This window comes from Cyprinus carpio, chromosome A22, assembly GCF_018340385.1.
Source record: "Cyprinus carpio isolate SPL01 chromosome A22, ASM1834038v1, whole genome shotgun sequence".
Lineage (NCBI taxonomy): Eukaryota > Metazoa > Chordata > Actinopteri > Cypriniformes > Cyprinidae > Cyprinus > Cyprinus carpio.
The window spans coordinates 2,149,115-2,166,465 of NC_056593.1; the positions used below are offsets into that span (position 1 = coordinate 2,149,115).

Here is a 17,351-nt window from a genome sequence, read left to right on the forward strand (position 1 = left end):
TGTAACCAGTTCACTGTACAGCAATACTGTACACTGTAATTTTTTTAAAACAGGTAAGTAAAATGTTTAGAATGCTAAACACGGCATGCTACACTTTTATGTGCTAATGCGTAAAACAACACATAATACAAATTGAATGTTAAAACACTAAGTGTGCTAAATGTTTATATGGTAAATACACTGTATACTTAAAATAAGATGTGAAGCAGGATGCATTCTGTAACGCTAAACATTTAGCAAACCATAACAGTAGTTTGCGAACTTGTCACTTGACCTGCATTTAACTGTAAACTCAAATTCTTTTTTCATCTTTAATGCATTTTTTATGCAAAAAAGTATATATTTTTTTTATTTTGACAAATAATTTGTAAAAAAAAAAAAAAAAAAAAAAAAATCTTAATAGAATTAAAATAAAATAAAAATGTATATTTAATACATTTCCGTGCAAAAAAGTCTACATTTTTTAAAGTTTAAAGGTCAAAATAAAAAAAAAATCTTGCAAAATAATAAAATTCTAATAAAACTCTAAATCTACAACATTAATCTTTTATCCATTTTTGTGGAAGAATGTCTCAACTTTTGGAATTTTTAACAAATAAGGAGTCAAAAGATGATGTTTAAAATAATAATAGAATTACAATAAAACTACAAATCCAAATTGTGCATCTTTAATCCATTTTTGTGCAAAAAAGTAAACTTTGGAAGTTTCAACAAATAATAATGATTAATTCAACAAATAATAACAAATAATGATTTAAAAAAAATATGATAAAAATCCTAATAGAATTAAAATAAAACTACTAATCCAAAAACATGCATCTTTAATGCATTTTTGTGCAAAATGACTCAAATTTGGTAAGTTTTAATGTATGGGTTTAAAATAACAACAATAATAATAGAATTAAACAGAATTATTTTAATAGAATTAAAATAAAACTCCAAATCCGAAATGTCCATGTCCAACTTGGTCTAGTTTTTATTTGCCACACATGAGTCAGCAAGGCCGTTCATTTCCTGTCACATGACAGGTGATCTCAGCTTGGCCAGCACTAAATTCTCCTTTAGTATTTCACTGCCATGATCCATAATATCAAAGCAGGCCTTGTCTTTCTCTAAATGCATTTTAATATCTGTAATTGCGAATCTGGCACGATCCCAGCGCCCTGTTCTGAACGTAACGACACGAGTGGAATATCAATGCCCCCGAGAGAGAGAGACAGACGGGTCAGAGCGACACTGTCACTTGCAGCTCCGTTGTGCTGGCAGAATTTGTCTTAGGCGGCATCGGTCCAGTGCCTGTAATTAGGGGGGAGCGTGTGCACATCAAACGGCCCTGCCGCGGCGACGGGGTCACAGGGGGGTCATGCAGAAACCCGCTCTCTCCCGTTTCATCTGCTGACTTCAAAACAACTTTCAGCAGCATCAAAGATGGATATCGAGATGCTGATCACGTCTAACAGCACAGAAAGAAATAAAGAGAGAGACGGATAGAGAGAGAATCACAAATGACAGATACATTTACACACACACACACATACAAACATATTGAAGGCAAAAGACTAAATATAATATAATCTAATATAATAAAAATCCGTACATAAAAACAAAAATGAATGAGAAACAGAGCCTGCTTTTTTCGTTGAGTATGTTTATCTACGCCAAAAACGCAAACAGCTTCTCCTCCATCTTTCCATCACTGACGGAGCTGAGAGAAGAAAGATCACATGAGCTCTACCTTCTTCTTTCCTATTGGCTGTCGCTCCCGAAAGTCGCTCTTCATTTGCATTACTTTTAAGGATTCTAGGATTCTTCGTTACGTTGCTGGACACGCCCCCAGCCCCGTTCACACTACAAGTGACACGCAATGACAAAGACGGTGCGTTCCAAACAGGATGTATCGCCCTCTGAAGGGCACTTCGGAGTGAAAACAATCATGGCCGCCATATTGAAGGGTCGTTCCAAACCAAAGTGCTCAAAACTGGCCACTTCAAAGGGCCCTTCAGAAAGAAGATTTTCAAAGGGTACAACTGATGGACACTTCGGGCTCCCATGATCCTTTGCGCAGATTCTTTGCATGATGACAGCGCCTCCGTGTGGGCACATGATGATGATGTAGAAGGGCACTTCAAGAAACAGTTGTTTGGTCCCCTACACCTTTCAATCCTTCAAAGCTCTCACTCTGGACGGTAAACCCTTTGAAGGGATTAGGTCATAGGGATGAGCCCTTCCGAATGGTACGCAGGGAATGACACGAACCCATTCATTTCAATGGAGAGCTGGCGATTTCCGACGACGGCGACCGAATAGAGAATGTAGAGAGTTTTGAGCGATGTGACAATGTTTAAAATTTTTGAAATTTATGCAAGTGAGAGTTTCTTTAGGGAGAGACAGTAGGAAAGAAGAAGGTAGAGCTCATGTGACCGTTCTCCTCTCAGCTCCGGCAGTGATGGAAAGATGGAGGAGAGGTTGTTTTCGTTTTTGCCATAGATAAACATACACAATGGAAAAAACAGCTGTGTCTCGAAATATCTCAGAGCGTAAGAGCATTCATAACTTTATGAACAGAGTTTGTGTGCAAGTGTCACGACGGCTTGCGCGGTGCATTATGGGATCTACAGTTGCACCAAACAAATCCTGACTGATGTTTCACTTTAGTTGTGCGAAACAATTAGCCGATGTTTTAAAAGCCAAATTGTTTTTTTAATTAGATAAAGATACATTTAGAGCGGCTAAATGTCAACGAGGCTTCGATTTGACAAAACAACTCTCAGCCAGATTAATCTTCTTGCCTCGGATGATTCATGGTATTTTTCATAATGGTTTATTTTTAACAGCGCTGGTCTCCGGGAAAAGCTTTTAATCTGTTTGAATGTGATCATTTGAAATGAATAAATAGCAATTTACTGACCTCTGAACTTCAGAAATCTACTTTTCAGAAATAAATTTATAAAAACCCCACATTTTCAAGAGCAAAAGCTTGTTAAAGGCCAACTGATTTCCATGACCTTTACAGTTGTTTTTGACTACTGGATACGGATTTGAAGAACCATTTAGATTAAATTTGGGGAAGTCGACTCAATTTGTGAACTGATTCAAGTGATTCATTACAAATAACTAATTCAAAAGAATACTACAAACTGAATACAAGAGCAAAGCCTAGCCAAATATAATATATGTATAATTACTGATAATCAATTGCTACATTAATTCAAGTATTTTATTTATTTATTATTATTATTATTTGTATTATTTAAACCAGGTTTTTCATGGCTTTCCCAGAAAAATAAACACAGTCAAATACAAAGCACAGTTTCACTTCACATTTTATTAGAATCTTACCTAGTACTTCTGCACAGATAAACATTTGCCATCATCAGTATGCAAGCTGTGGTGGGTTATTTAATTAAACCTGCCTCTCGTGATGTTTCTGTTAATGCAAAGCAGAAACCCCAGAGTACAAATGCCATCGACACACTTCACGTCTACTGTCAGAGCGGCCGTAGACATCACTGGCGGAAAACAACAAACGGTGTTGAGATGAGAACGATGGTTGTCACATTAAACGTAAGGGGAGAGGATGCATTCACGAAGTTCAAACCTCAGTACGCACTTTCTCCCTAAAGATTCATTATCTTAGAAATGTAATTCAGATGTTCTTATTTAAAAAACAGTAAAAATGAAAGTGGGAGGAATAATAGTATTGAAAAATCATGGTGTACGAGAAAAAAAAATAGAAAAAGAAGGGCTGTTAATTTAATTTTCTGCAATTATTTTTGGAAATAATGCAATAAAAAGGAATGCAATTAATCATTTTCAAAATGTCCATTTAATGACAAAACTTCATTTTGGGACTTTCCTTGCATTAAATTACTTTGCATTTTGCACAATTCTCCAAAATCTGACATGCTAAAGCAAGTGAATGACTATTCCATCTGAAAATGTGTGGCGCCTCTTTCAGTTTAACAAAAAAGTTGGAGCGAGGGATTGTGGGAAGGGTCAGAAGAGTGCGGCATCCCCCAAGGCTATGTACTGGGTCCATTTTGACTTCAGTCTATAAGGACAATCCTGTCTGTAAAGGTCTTATACGAGTGTTTGTTTTCAAATTAATCGAGGGTGGGTTGGATAAAATTCTCAATGCTATTTGGATGATGAACCCGCAAGTACCGATGAAGGAGGCGTGCTGATTGATAATTGCTCACGTCAGAAGATGAAACAGCAAGGATGGGCAAACAACAAAAAGGAGAAAACAAATCCGAAGCGACAACCAGACCCTTTATTTGAATGTGACATGGCATTTGATAAGACTAGAAGTTACACTGAAGACCATTTTTCCAATTTGCGAGCAGGACATCTAGTATGTACACCTTATTGTGGGTCACATGACCCGGATCGCCCCTCAGTAGTCTAAGACCTCTATAGCACCTTGAGAAGGCAGATTGCGTATCTGTTTAACATCACCTATGACTATACGCTTAAATGTACGCCACTTCAACCTCTTGAATAAAAATTATAAATTCAACTTTTTTTTTCATCTTTCGACATTGTGTTGCAAAGATTCACAAAAATAAAAATCAATAAAAATAATAATCATAACAACAACAGTAATAATAATAAAAAACAGACAATAGTATTCAATATCAACGTCTACCAAGTATGCTAGAAAAACAAACCACCTGGCGCTGAAAAACTTTTTATCGAAGATTATAGAAGAATACATGAAGATGCGCAAATCTATCGTAACACAAATGTGTACGGTAACTGAAAACTGTAGCTTCTGATGCTGCCATAATTGATTTTCTTTATACAAGTATTAAATCTATATGTGACAAAAGACATTTAAATACTTGTTAAATCCCATGAGCCTAGCAAAAACTCTTCCTGTGACCCCCACCCGAACACTTGAATATAGAGAAAAATACCTGAAACTGTACAGATATAGACTGTCTATGTGATCTGTGACCGGGTAGCATGTTTTGGTTTGAGTTAGAAAAATATTTTGCACTCGTTAGAGAAAAAAATCAGGTATAAAGTAAACAGCACATACAGTGAATGATTATCCCATCTGAAAATGTATGGCGGCTCTTTCCGTTTAGTGAAAGAACCAGAGCGAGGGAACGTGTAAAGGGTCGGAAGAGTGAGGCATCCCCCAAGGCTATGTACTGGATCCGTTTCAGCTTCAGTCTATAATGACACGCATGCGTCCCACGCGCACCATTCATGGGTGGGAAACTCGGATTAGCACGACAGCGAATAAATGAAACAAAGACATGCAGTAGATGAATTTAAATTCTGTATGTGTTGACGAATAGCTGGTAGCGCAAAGTGGCGCTTCAATACATCGGCTCAACACCTTGTTCGCCCTCTTCTGGAGGAAAGTCCGAGTTGAGGAGAGACTCCATGTAGGCTACGTAGCTGGAGCTATGGGTATAACTCTCGCTGGGTTCCGGGGCAGGAAGTGTGGGTGCTGAAACTGGAAGTGAGGTGGGGGGAGGCAGGCAGGGGGCGGTGCTGGTGTTTGGAGTAATACTAGCAGGCAGGAAAGTGGTAACTATGTCTGGAGGTAGTGCCGAGGGCTCAATGGCTAGTATTGGAGGCGGTGTTGGCAGACGTGGGCGTTTCGCGGCCAGAGGTTCATCTGATGGTTGCGCCTGAGGTTGCTGTTGGTTCACAGTTGCCTGTTGAAAAGAAAAGGAAAAAAAGACAATTATCATTTAGTGACATCAATCAGAGCTCTACAAATGGGCTCCAACTAGGGGTGGACCGATACCATTTTTTTCCAATACCAGCGTAGTTTTTTTTTTTTTAAATTAGTTGGTGTAGAATTTCAATACCTCAATGTATGTTGACCTAATCATCACTCTTTTGTGTGTTAAACACAATCTACTAAATATAGACAACTTAAGTTTAAAGAAAGAAAAATTAAAAAAAATATCTAATCATAATCTGACAAAAATACTATTATAAACTGGTTTAGTGAATAATTCAGCAGCAAAAGTTACTCTAGAAAAATCATGAGTGCACAATAATTTTATAAAATTTAAACCTTTAGGGAAAAAACATTATTTAATGAGGAACAAATAAAAGCGTAGGACTAAATCAAGTAAAATATTACACATTGCTCTTTGTTTTGTTGTAAAATACATTCACGAAAAACAAGTAAATATATTTATATATAAATATATACTATAAAATTAAAAGACATTACTTTTAAATGTATAGCACAGTAATGAGGCAGCAACATATAATAGATCGGCCAGAACAAGAAAGGCTATTAATAATCTTTCATTGCGCAAAAATATGACAATATGAAAGGCTCCAATACCGAGCGGCACAAAGTTCTTATGCTCATCTAATGCGTAGTGTATTATGCCATAAAGTGTTACACCTGCACTTTGACTTTACGTTGATGAATTCTGTGTGCAGAAACAGAAACTCGGCCTGAAGCAAGTAAAAGCGCTTACCAGACGAGACATGACCCTCTTGGGCAGCTCATGGTCCAGAGAGTGAATCTCGCTGCGCTTCAGTAAGATCTGCGTCTCGTCCTGAAACTCCACCTGGAAGGAAATACAGCTTAGACGCCTTGGATCCTTTTCTTGGAACCACTTTTTTTAAAACAATCCAAATTTAGAAAAACTACTAGCATCATTTCCAAGCTTTTGTTTTGGTTTGCTTGGCAGCCATCTTACTAACATTCTTGGGAAACATTTTTCCAGTTATACATGTAGAAAACAGAAATACAAAAAACTGCTAAAAATCTGTTAACTGTTGTTAACTAAATTAAAAAGCAATTATATATTATTCCATATAGAAATATTTATAAAATATCAACACTCAATTATATATGTGTGAAATATTTAAATCCAAATTAATTAATTTAATTTATTATTTTATATGTATATGTATATAATATAATATAATATAATATAATATAAATATATATATATATATATATATATATATATATATATATATATATATATATATATATATATATATATATAAAAAACATAATTTTTATTTTTTTTTTTATATTTATATGTATAAAATATAATTAACATTTAAATATTTATCATATATTTAAATTTATATAAAATATTAAAATATGCACACATGTATAATAAAATATAAATTACGTGATAAATATTTAGAAAATATTTCACTTTAATTATAATTATATATATATATATATATAGTGTGTGTGTGTGTGTGTGTGTGTGTGTGTGTGCGTGTATATTTTTTTTTAACAGAAAATAATTATATAAAATAATATGAAGTGAACACACACACATTTTATATGCAATATTAATTTAAAACTATAACATAAGTTGCAAACTTTCAACCAGTCTGCAATCAAGACCCTATTCCAGATCAATTCCCAATGGCTTCAAGAACTGTCAGACATACAGGCATCCAGTTACAGATCGCCCGCGGCGGGTGGGAGAACGCTTGCCGCGTCTAGCAAAAGTAAAAGTGACGTCATGAAAGTGATCGGCGCCTGTTACGACTGCCATGACTCACACGGATCTAATAAATAATGGAGTCTTGTGGTGGAGGAGAGAATCAAGCAGTTCGTTAATGCTGACAGAGGAGTCTCTCAAGAGCTCAGCCGAGCAATGAAACACAGTATGTGTTTGGGTTTTAATGAGAAAGAATCCGACGTGAAGCAAAACTAGTTCATCCGATGTGTCAAACAATGTATTAACACAGTCTGAAAGCCAAAAAAACGGAAACTGGTAATTTTCTGAGTCACTTTTCCATCCAAATGTGACCCAAATGTGAAGTAGCAGATAAATGACGTCTACTCTCTCTGCCTGTGGTCCATCACACCTCATAAGCTTCATCCAAATCCCCAATGCGCTACATCTGCCTAGTTTTCTCATTTTCCCATTATTCTCACCTCCCTTCCACTCAACATGTCAGCGGCTCCTCTGTGTACAAGCAAAGCAAACTTTGCACCAAATGTGGGACTCCTGAGAGACTCAGATAAGATGGGGAATCACAAGAAAGTTGACTTAAAGATGTAGGTTTCTAACCTAAAAATCAGACGTCACTGTGGCACTCTACTGATCTGAATTATATAAGTAAAATAAATACTATATTCAAAATAATTACAAATGGTTTTATTAAATAGCACATTTATTTTTCTAGTTATTGAAGTTCCCAATTTTTGACAGAATAATTAAAAAGATCCGCTTCATAAGAGTCACTGATTCACAGACTGAACAACTGTGCGTCTCTCTGTTTGCTGTCTGAAAACGTGTCACACTTTGCAATATCCATTTAATATCAATTTAAAAAGTAGTTTGGCTTGACACAGATTACCAAACCAAGTCTTAAAATAGTCTTAAAATGGGGGGTAAACAAACACAAATAAAACTGAAAGACGTCAGTTACCTGATAGTAACGGTGGACGTGTTCCTTGATGAAAGAAGCGTTGAGAACCCGTCCGTCGTCTGTTTTGACCACCACGAGTTCGCCCAGTTCTGGAGGGCCGTTCCTCAGGCAGTCGTGACTCTGAGATGGAAAAATCAAAGAGACGATGGATCAGACGGACAGCTGTAGCTCTAAAATCTGATTGGATGAGCCAAATGACTGCGCCAATGCCAACTAGCAACCTTAACAACCTACAGTTAGATTCTGACCAATCAGCATCCAGGACCAGAGAAATGCATTTTAAGAGGCAATAAGCCGCAAGAGGCCATACATTACAACAGTTTTATCATTACCAAAATAATTTTAGCTATTAAAAACTCTAAAATCTGTCTGGATGAGCCAAATGAATGTGTCAAAAACAATTGGCAACCATAACAAACTACAGTTGGATTTCTATCAATCTAGATTTCAACCAACCAATCAGCATCCAGGACCTGCCTTTTAAACAGCAATATGCCACAAGATTACATGTGTTACAGTTATTATTATTATTATTTTTTCATGATTAAAGAGGTTTTAGCTACTAAAATCTCTAGAATCTGGTTGGATGAGCCAAATGAATACAACAAAGTATGGAAGTGCGTTACCGCCACTGAATTAAAAAAAAAAAAGAGTGTGACTGTTTATCTCACAAATCTGATTTTCTCTCACATTTCAGACTGTTTTCCTCGCAATTGTGAGTTTACACAATTCTGCTTTTTTCCTTGCAGTTCTAACTTTTTTCTCAGACTTGTGAATTTATATCTTGCAATTTGGACTTTTTTCCTCGCAACTGCGAGTTTCTATGGACTTTTTTCCTCGCAACTGCGAGTTTCTATCACAATTCTGACTTTCTCTCACAATTCTGACCTTTTTTTTCTTCCCAACTGCTAGTTTATATCATGCACTCCAATTTTCTTTTTTTTTCTCAAAACTGCGAGTTTATATCATGCAATTTCTGATTTTTTCCCTCACAATCCTCTCATACTATTATATCTCACAATTCTGACTTTTTTCCGCACAAGTTTGAATATTCATCCAACGCAACTTTTTTGTGCTTTTTTGCAAATCTCCCCTCGCAGTTTTTATATCATGCAATTCTGCACTTTTTTTGGTTTATCTCAGAACTGCTTATTTGACAATCTCAGAATTGCGGTAGGGGGTAGATAAGTCAGAACTAAACACAAATTCTGAGGGGAAATTAAGTCAAAATTGTGATCCCGTAAATTCTGACTTTTTATCCCGTAACTCTGCCTTTTTTTCTTGCAAATCTGACAATTTTTCTTGCAATTGCAAGTTTATATCATGCAATTCTGACGACTTTTCTCAGAATTGTGACAAACTCACAACTGCATGTGATAAAGTCAGAATTGTGCAGAAATAAACAATTCTGAGAAACTATGCACTATTGCCAGGACAAAGCAATACACCACAAGAGGCTGTATGTTACAGTGCTTTTACTAAACTAAAACTGAAAACCACTGTAAATCCCTTAAAAGTGACTATTTGTTGTTGTCTCACCAGCAGGTTCTCTGGGAAGACGTTATCACAGTAGGAGCCGTCGTCAAAGTTGACTTCATAGTAGTTTTGCGTGCCAATGCCGGTGATGGTGCAGCGGTAGAACCAACCGTTGCTGCTCCTGCCGATGACCTCCTGACCCAAAGACAGCTCGCGCGAGCCACTTTTGACCTGCGGCGGAGGCAAACCGTCAGTTTGAGGATCACCGTGTGCATTAAGATCCCTTCTATAGCAGCTACGCACCTTCTGATTGGTCTGTTTGTGTTTGTGGCAGGTGACGGACACCACGTACGGCCAATCGGCCGGCTTCATGACGACTCCGGCGAGGAGGGCGCAGGTGACGTGGAAGGAAGTGGAACAGTTGTCCAACGAGCACTGGATACATGCGCCGAAGATCTGCTTGGTCGTCTTGTGGCAGTAGACACACTTCTGCAAATCGTAACGAGGAAATGTCAAAGAGGAACATGAATTGCAGCTTTTGTAACATGACAAATTTCCAGGATACTCAATGACAAAAAGTGATTTTATCCATCAGGAAAAGGGCCTACTGGAAATTGGAGCCTAAGCCGAATGGGAGTTCACTGCTATGTGTGACCCTGGAGCACAAAACCAGTCTTGAGTCTCTGGGGTATATTTGTATCAATAGCTAAGATTACATTGTATGGGTCAAAATTATCGATTTTTCTTTTATGCCAAAAATCATTAGGATATTAAGTAAAGATCATGTTCCATAAAGATATTTTATAAATGTCCTACTGTAAATATATCAAAACTTAATTTTTGATTAGTAATATGCATTGCTAAGTACTTAATTTGGACAACGTTAAAGGCCATTTTCTCAATATTTAGATTTTTTTTGCACCCTCAGATTCCAGATTTTCAAATAGCTGTCTAAATATTGTCCGGTCATAATGAACCATACATCAATGGAAAGCTTATTTATTCAGCTTTCAGATCGTGTAGGAATCTCAATTTTAAAAAAAATTGACCCTTATGACTGGGTGTTTTTGTGCCCCAGGGTCGCAATATCGCTATTAGGCTGGTAAACATGGTAAAAAATAGTAAACAGCTAAAAAAAGAACTTGATTTCAGAAGTCTTTTCATAATATAAAACATTTATGATGTTTATTAATGTGTGAACTAAAATAAAACATCCAAAATGTTCAAAAGGACAGTCAATTTTGGAAAAGTATAAAAAAAAAAAAACTGAAAGAAACAACATAAGAATGGACCAAAAAAGGCAACAACAAAAATGGAATAAACAGAAACAGGAAAAACAAAAAACCCTAAAGAAAAGCAGAAGCCAAAACAACAACAAAACAAAATAAAACAAACAGCATAAGAAACTAAGAATGAAAGAATAAACAAAAAAAAACAACAGACTAAAGAAATAGAAACAAAGAACAAACAAATATATAAACTAATGAAAACAACGAATGAAAAGAAAAAAATAGAGAAGAATAAATGAAAACAAAAGAAGAAAAGGAAACAAACTAAAAGAAACAAAAGGAACAAAAACAGAGAAAAGAATGAAAGAAACAAACAAAAGAGAACAGAAACAACGAAAAAACAAACACTAAGCAAATGAACAATAATGAACCAAAAAAGTAGACATTTAGTAAGAAGATATTAAATGAGGAAAAGTTGATTTTACGCATCAGAAAAAGGGCGTTTCATACCAGAAAGTGGCCTGAGTTTGCAAAGTCAATGCTAAGCAGCTATTTGGCTTTTGGCTAACATTAATTTCACGTGTCAGCTGAAAACGAAAGTCATTCCACGAGCACAGCAGCAGCAGCTCCGATGACGGATGACAAAGATGAACTAATAAAGCGAACACAAACTGTCCATTTTATTTTCACATCGACTTAAATGCAGAAACCAGGGCTGAGTTTGTGGCACGAGAGTGTATTTGAAAATAACAGCAGTTGATATTTAAGATTTTTTTTTATAATATCCTCTAATAATATTTATAATATCTCCTCAAATGGAAACATTTTGTGTCTGTTCATCCCCGTCTCTATCCTCTTCTCCATTTCCGCATAAACCGCCTCCAAACACACACACACACACACACACACACACACACACACACACACACACACACACACACACACACAGAGGAATATCGACAGGAATAAAAATTCTTTATTAAATTGTCAATACTTCATTGCAGCCTCCTGTGGCCAAGCGGCCGTAATGTACGATGGCCTTTCAATGAGGCGCCGGCTCGGAAATATTTCATCAAGCCTCTGATTTATCATTCGCCAGGGACTGATCACAAGACAGGCCAATGGACAGGGGAAGGGGAAAAAATACATGATTTACGAGCTTCGAGCTCTCAGTTATTCATTCATACATCAAGAGCCGGCGTGCATTTTGTGTCGCAGCGAGAGGGAAGATAAAGTGGCCTCCTTTTAATCTACAGCACTATGCTGATTCTTGTTCTGGAGTGAAACTAAATGTTTGGTGCTCATTCGTTACTGCACTGATTTCCAGCAAAGCTGGGTTTTTCCACTTGCTAATGGTGACTGTGGTGCCGCATGAACAGTGCGAGAGGTTTATGTGCCTCGGCGAAGCATGTTTTTCATGTCATCATGCGCTGAAGAAAGCTGGGTTTTTCCACTTGCTAATGGTGACTGTGGTAGCTTTGTTTGGATGTGCGGAGGATGTTTTTAATGTTGTCTTTATATTCAATGCAGCTCATTTAGCACAGTGAGGAACGACACCTGATTATTCAGCCATTGCACATCATTAATAATGCATCATATCCTCTGAGAAAGAGAGAGAAAGAAACAACAAAACATGAAAGTACAAATGAAAGAGTAGAGAAAGAGTGAACGAACGAAAAAGGCAAAAGAAACTTAATAATGAACAAAAAAGAAAAAACAAACAAACAAAAGTCAAAATAATGAATGAGAGAAAAATTAACAAATTAATGAAAACATACTAAAGTAGAAGCCAAAAAGAATAATATCAATGAAAGAATTAGAATAACGAATGAAACAAGTGAGAAATTAAAGAATGAAATGATACTAAAGTAGAAGACAAAGAGTGTATTATAGATGGAAGAATTACATGAAAGAACAAAAAGAAACAGAAATGGAGAACAAACGATTAAGCAAAAAAATTAACTAAAAACTGAAAAAAAAAAAAATATATATCTAAGATATATAATATAATATTAGGGCTGTCAAATGGATTAATCATGATTAATCACATCCAAAATAAAAGTTTTGTTTACATAATATATGTGTGTATACTGTGTATATTTAGATGTATATATAAATACACACCATGCATGTGATATATTTAAGAAGAATATGTTATTGTTTATAATATTAAATTATATTTATATAATATATAAAGATAAGAATATAACATATATAAAATGTATATACATAAATATTTTCTAAATATATAATTTACGTGTGTGTATTTATATATACATAATAAATATACCCTGTACACACATACATATATTATGTAAACAAAACTTTTATTTTGGATGTGATTAATCGTGATTAATCATTGTGACAGCCCTAATATTATATTTAGATAATATATATACTATATATATAAACATAGATATATATATATATATTATATATAAATATATATGTCATGAAAGAATGGAAAGAACAAAATGAAAGAAATAAAGAATGAAATAATGAAAGAAAAAGAAATAACCAGAGAAACAAGCACAAACAAAAGAACAAATAAAGAGATAAAATAAAGAGAAACAAGTTAGAAAAGGAAAAAAAAGCACAAGTGATATATATCATGACAGAAAGAACAGAAACAGTGAATGGAAAAAACAAAGGAATGAACGAAAAATTAAAGAAACTAAAACAAAAGTATAAAAATACCAACAAAAGAACAAAAAATGATTGAACAATCTAAGAAAAAAACAAAGAAAACAAAAGGCCATTAAGAAAAAGAATAAACAAATGAAAGCCAAGTGAAAACAATACAAAATTAAATTAAATTAATTAAATTATAGTAAAAAGAACAAATGAAATAAAGAACAAGAAAAATGAAAGAACAGAAAGAATGGAAGAAACAGAACAAACAAAATAAATGATCAAAAAATGTACTAATTAACTAAAACAAAAGTAAAAAAAACAAAAGATGAAAAAGAATTTAAACAAAGAAGAAAAGAAGCAAATAAAAGAAATGTACAAAAGAATGATCGAGAATTTTTATAATTAAATATGGAAATAAGTTGAAAAAAGTAGAATGAAAAAATTAAAAAACAGTGAGAAAGAAAAAAAAACAGTGAAAAAGAAAAACGTAAGAAAAAACAAAAGGAATGAAAAACAAAACTACAAAAAAAAACTCATTAGTAATGAACAAAAAAACAAACAAAAGCACAAATGAAAGAACAAACGAAAGAAACATTTAAGGATTGAATAAAATTTAAGATTTAACTAAAAAGAATGATAGAAAAATGGAAGAATGTAAGAAAAATGTATTAAGATATAATTTGAGCTAAAATGATAAAGAACAAAAGGGAAAAGCAAAAAACAAAAGCACAAACACAAAAATGTAAAAGACGAACATCTACAACAGAGCAAATTAAAGGAGGCGCAAACGAGCGAATGAACAAACAGAGAGATCTTAATTTTAAAACATTATGCGGTAAAATAACGAGGAGGAGTGTGTTTTCAGCCCGACTCACCAAACTCTTCCTGGTGTCGGGGACAGCCGTCACGTCCACAGGCTCTCGCTCCACAGCGTTAACGAAACGAGCCTCGGCCACAGCGACGGCGCAGATCACGTGAACCCACCTGCGGACGGACACCAAACGCATGAACAGATGCCGCATATCTCCTCGTAACCGACATGAGAAACAGTTTGAGATGTTAGACCTGTCATCTGTGGTTTTCTTCAAAGCTCCTCCTCTTAAACTGCAAAGACAGCAGGCCTGCGACGAATAAACAACTCGAATAAACACAATCATGGACACAAGGCTTTGACGCAATAGTAATTGTGCAATTTAGAGGTTCAGCGTACACATTTCTGCTCAAGACTTGCATGTGAACAGTCATTTTTAATATCAACGATTTTAACTGATCCATAGCTATTTGCGATACTTACGGCTGTCCATTCGGCCGCAGTGCACCGGGAACACATCCAGCCCTCCTGTTTCGTGTCGGGATTGACGCCGTAACAACCTGACGGAGACGAGAACAGAAACTTAGCTGTCTATGAACCAAACTGATAAATGTATGTTCGTATTTGATTTTTTATTAAACAGACTGCGTACGATTCACCAGTGTACGTTATTTACAAAGATAAATAGTTTCTGTAATTTTTATCAAAAACAACTTTGATTGGACAAGAATGAACGAAGAATAAAAGAAAAATAAGAAGAAAGCAAGAACAAGAAACAACGCGAAACAAAAATAGATAACCTAAAAAAGTTGTAAAATGAAAAAATTTAAAACAAAAGTAAGCAAAACAAATAAAAGAATGAAAGCAAAATAAATTAATAAAAAAAGACCAAGAAATAGATCAAATAAATGAGCGAAAAAATAAAAAGTTAAATATTTTGAATATATTGTGTATGATTCCATAGTTAAATGATTTTTCGTAAAAAAAAAGTTACAACTTTAAAATCTAAAAACTTTCTAAAAATAATTAATGAACAAGAAACAGAATAAATTAAAAATTTATGAATGAACTAAAAAAAATAACGAAAAAAATTAGACACAATATAAGAAAGAAAACACAAATGAAAGAACAATGAGAAAAATAACTGACAGAACAAAATGAAATAATCAACAACAAAGAATGAAGACAAAAGGCCCAATGTAACAAAATATATACACAAAAGAACAGAAAATTATTGAACGATAAAGGTAAAAAAAAATAATAATAAATAAATAAAATAATGGAATTTAAATACTTTAAAATGTATTGTGTACGATTAAATAAAAAATATAATACAATAAAAAAATGTAATTTTTCATGAAAAAACTAAAACTTTCTTAAAACGTTTAATTATAAAAATAATTAGCAAATAGAAAAACAAGATGAAAAACAATAATATTAAAAACAATAATAATAATTCGAAGTGAGAAAATAGAAATTAGAAAATTAAATTAAAACAAAAGTAGAACCTAAACAGAAAAAAAAACTAATAAAAAACAATTAACAAAAAACTAAGAATAAGAACAAACAAAAGCATAAAAATAAATAATACAAAAAAGAATAAACAAATTAACGAAAAATAGTAAAAACAAACAAAACTTAAATATATTAAACAAACTGTTTATGATTCACTAGTGTACTTTATTGAAAAAAAAAAAACTTTTAGTATTTTTCCATTAAAAAACAACTTTATCCACTTATGTTTAATACGAAAAGAATGCAAAAGCAATTGAGCAAAAAAAAAAAAAAAATAACAAGATCATTAAAACAAAATCAAACAAACAAACAAATTAATGAAATAACAAAAGGAAAAACAAACAAAACTAAAACATTAAACATTGTGAGAGATTCACTAATGTTACTTAAAAAAAATATGTAGGCGGGGACAAATAATACTTTTTACAAAAGCAATTAAATCACAATTAATAAAATCCTGAGTATTGACATTCAGTTGGACACACATTGTTACACACATCGCAAGGCGGTTTCAAGTCATTAATCGCTAAAAATATTAAACATCTTTTTAGTTTTCAGCCCATGTTCAGGGAACCCATTTCCAACAGCGCTGCTTGTGAGTTCAAGCGTACGAGCGCTTAGGAAACACCCAAAATAGCAGGAAGAAACGAGGAGGCTAACAAGCTGTCTTTCACTTCACTGACCCTTTTTCAAGCCTTTGGAAAGCAAACAAGCTGGAGACACTGTTGTTGTTAGTCTTGGGTTCATTTGGGTCGGTGGCTCGCTGTCGCCTCTATAAGAGGAAGTCTGAGCGTTTAAAACACCTCCGAGGAGCTGCGGGATCTGCTTTCACGGCATGGAGACCGTAGATGAAAGTGATAAGGCACTTGAGGTCAAAATGTAGAGGTTTTACCATAGTAAAGGGGTTTGATACGGTAAAATCTCAATCACATTAGGCCTTGAGTGGTTTATTAGTTACATTAAACCAAGTTAAGAGGAAAAGGAAAAAATACATGATTTTTCTTTAAAATAATTGCAAAAAATAAAAAGTTATTTATTATTATTATTATTATTTTGAAATAATATATGAAAACAAAACATAAACAAAAGAAATAAGAACAGACAAGAAAAGGAATGAACAAAAATAGCATAAACATAAACAAAAGACTTATTAAAAAATTTAAACATAAAATTTATATATATATATATATATATTATATATAATATATATATCTTATATATATATATATATATATATACATACACACACACATACACTACTACCACTAATAATAATAGCTATTATTAATAAA

At 34.0% G+C, this 17,351-nt stretch overlaps 1 protein-coding gene across 1 annotated transcript in view; it reads right to left on the reverse strand.

The window, feature by feature from the left end:
* Window positions 1-3,305: 3,305 nt before the first annotated feature.
* The window catches only part of LOC109066573 (lysine-specific demethylase 4B-like), a 57,260-nt gene continuing 43,214 nt past the window's right edge, over window positions 3,306-17,351 (reverse strand). The window contains exons 15-22 of the mRNA XM_042712284.1: window positions 15,028-15,104; window positions 14,799-14,854; window positions 14,609-14,717; window positions 10,174-10,359; window positions 9,934-10,101; window positions 8,395-8,514; window positions 6,462-6,554; window positions 3,306-5,675 (exon numbers count right to left, since the gene is read on the reverse strand). Coding sequence (XP_042568218.1) covers window positions 5,331-5,675; window positions 6,462-6,554; window positions 8,395-8,514; window positions 9,934-10,101; window positions 10,174-10,359; window positions 14,609-14,717; window positions 14,799-14,854; window positions 15,028-15,104 — 1,154 coding nt within the window. The 3' untranslated portion in view covers window positions 3,306-5,330. The remainder of the gene's footprint in view (window positions 5,676-6,461; window positions 6,555-8,394; window positions 8,515-9,933; window positions 10,102-10,173; window positions 10,360-14,608; window positions 14,718-14,798; window positions 14,855-15,027; window positions 15,105-17,351) is intronic.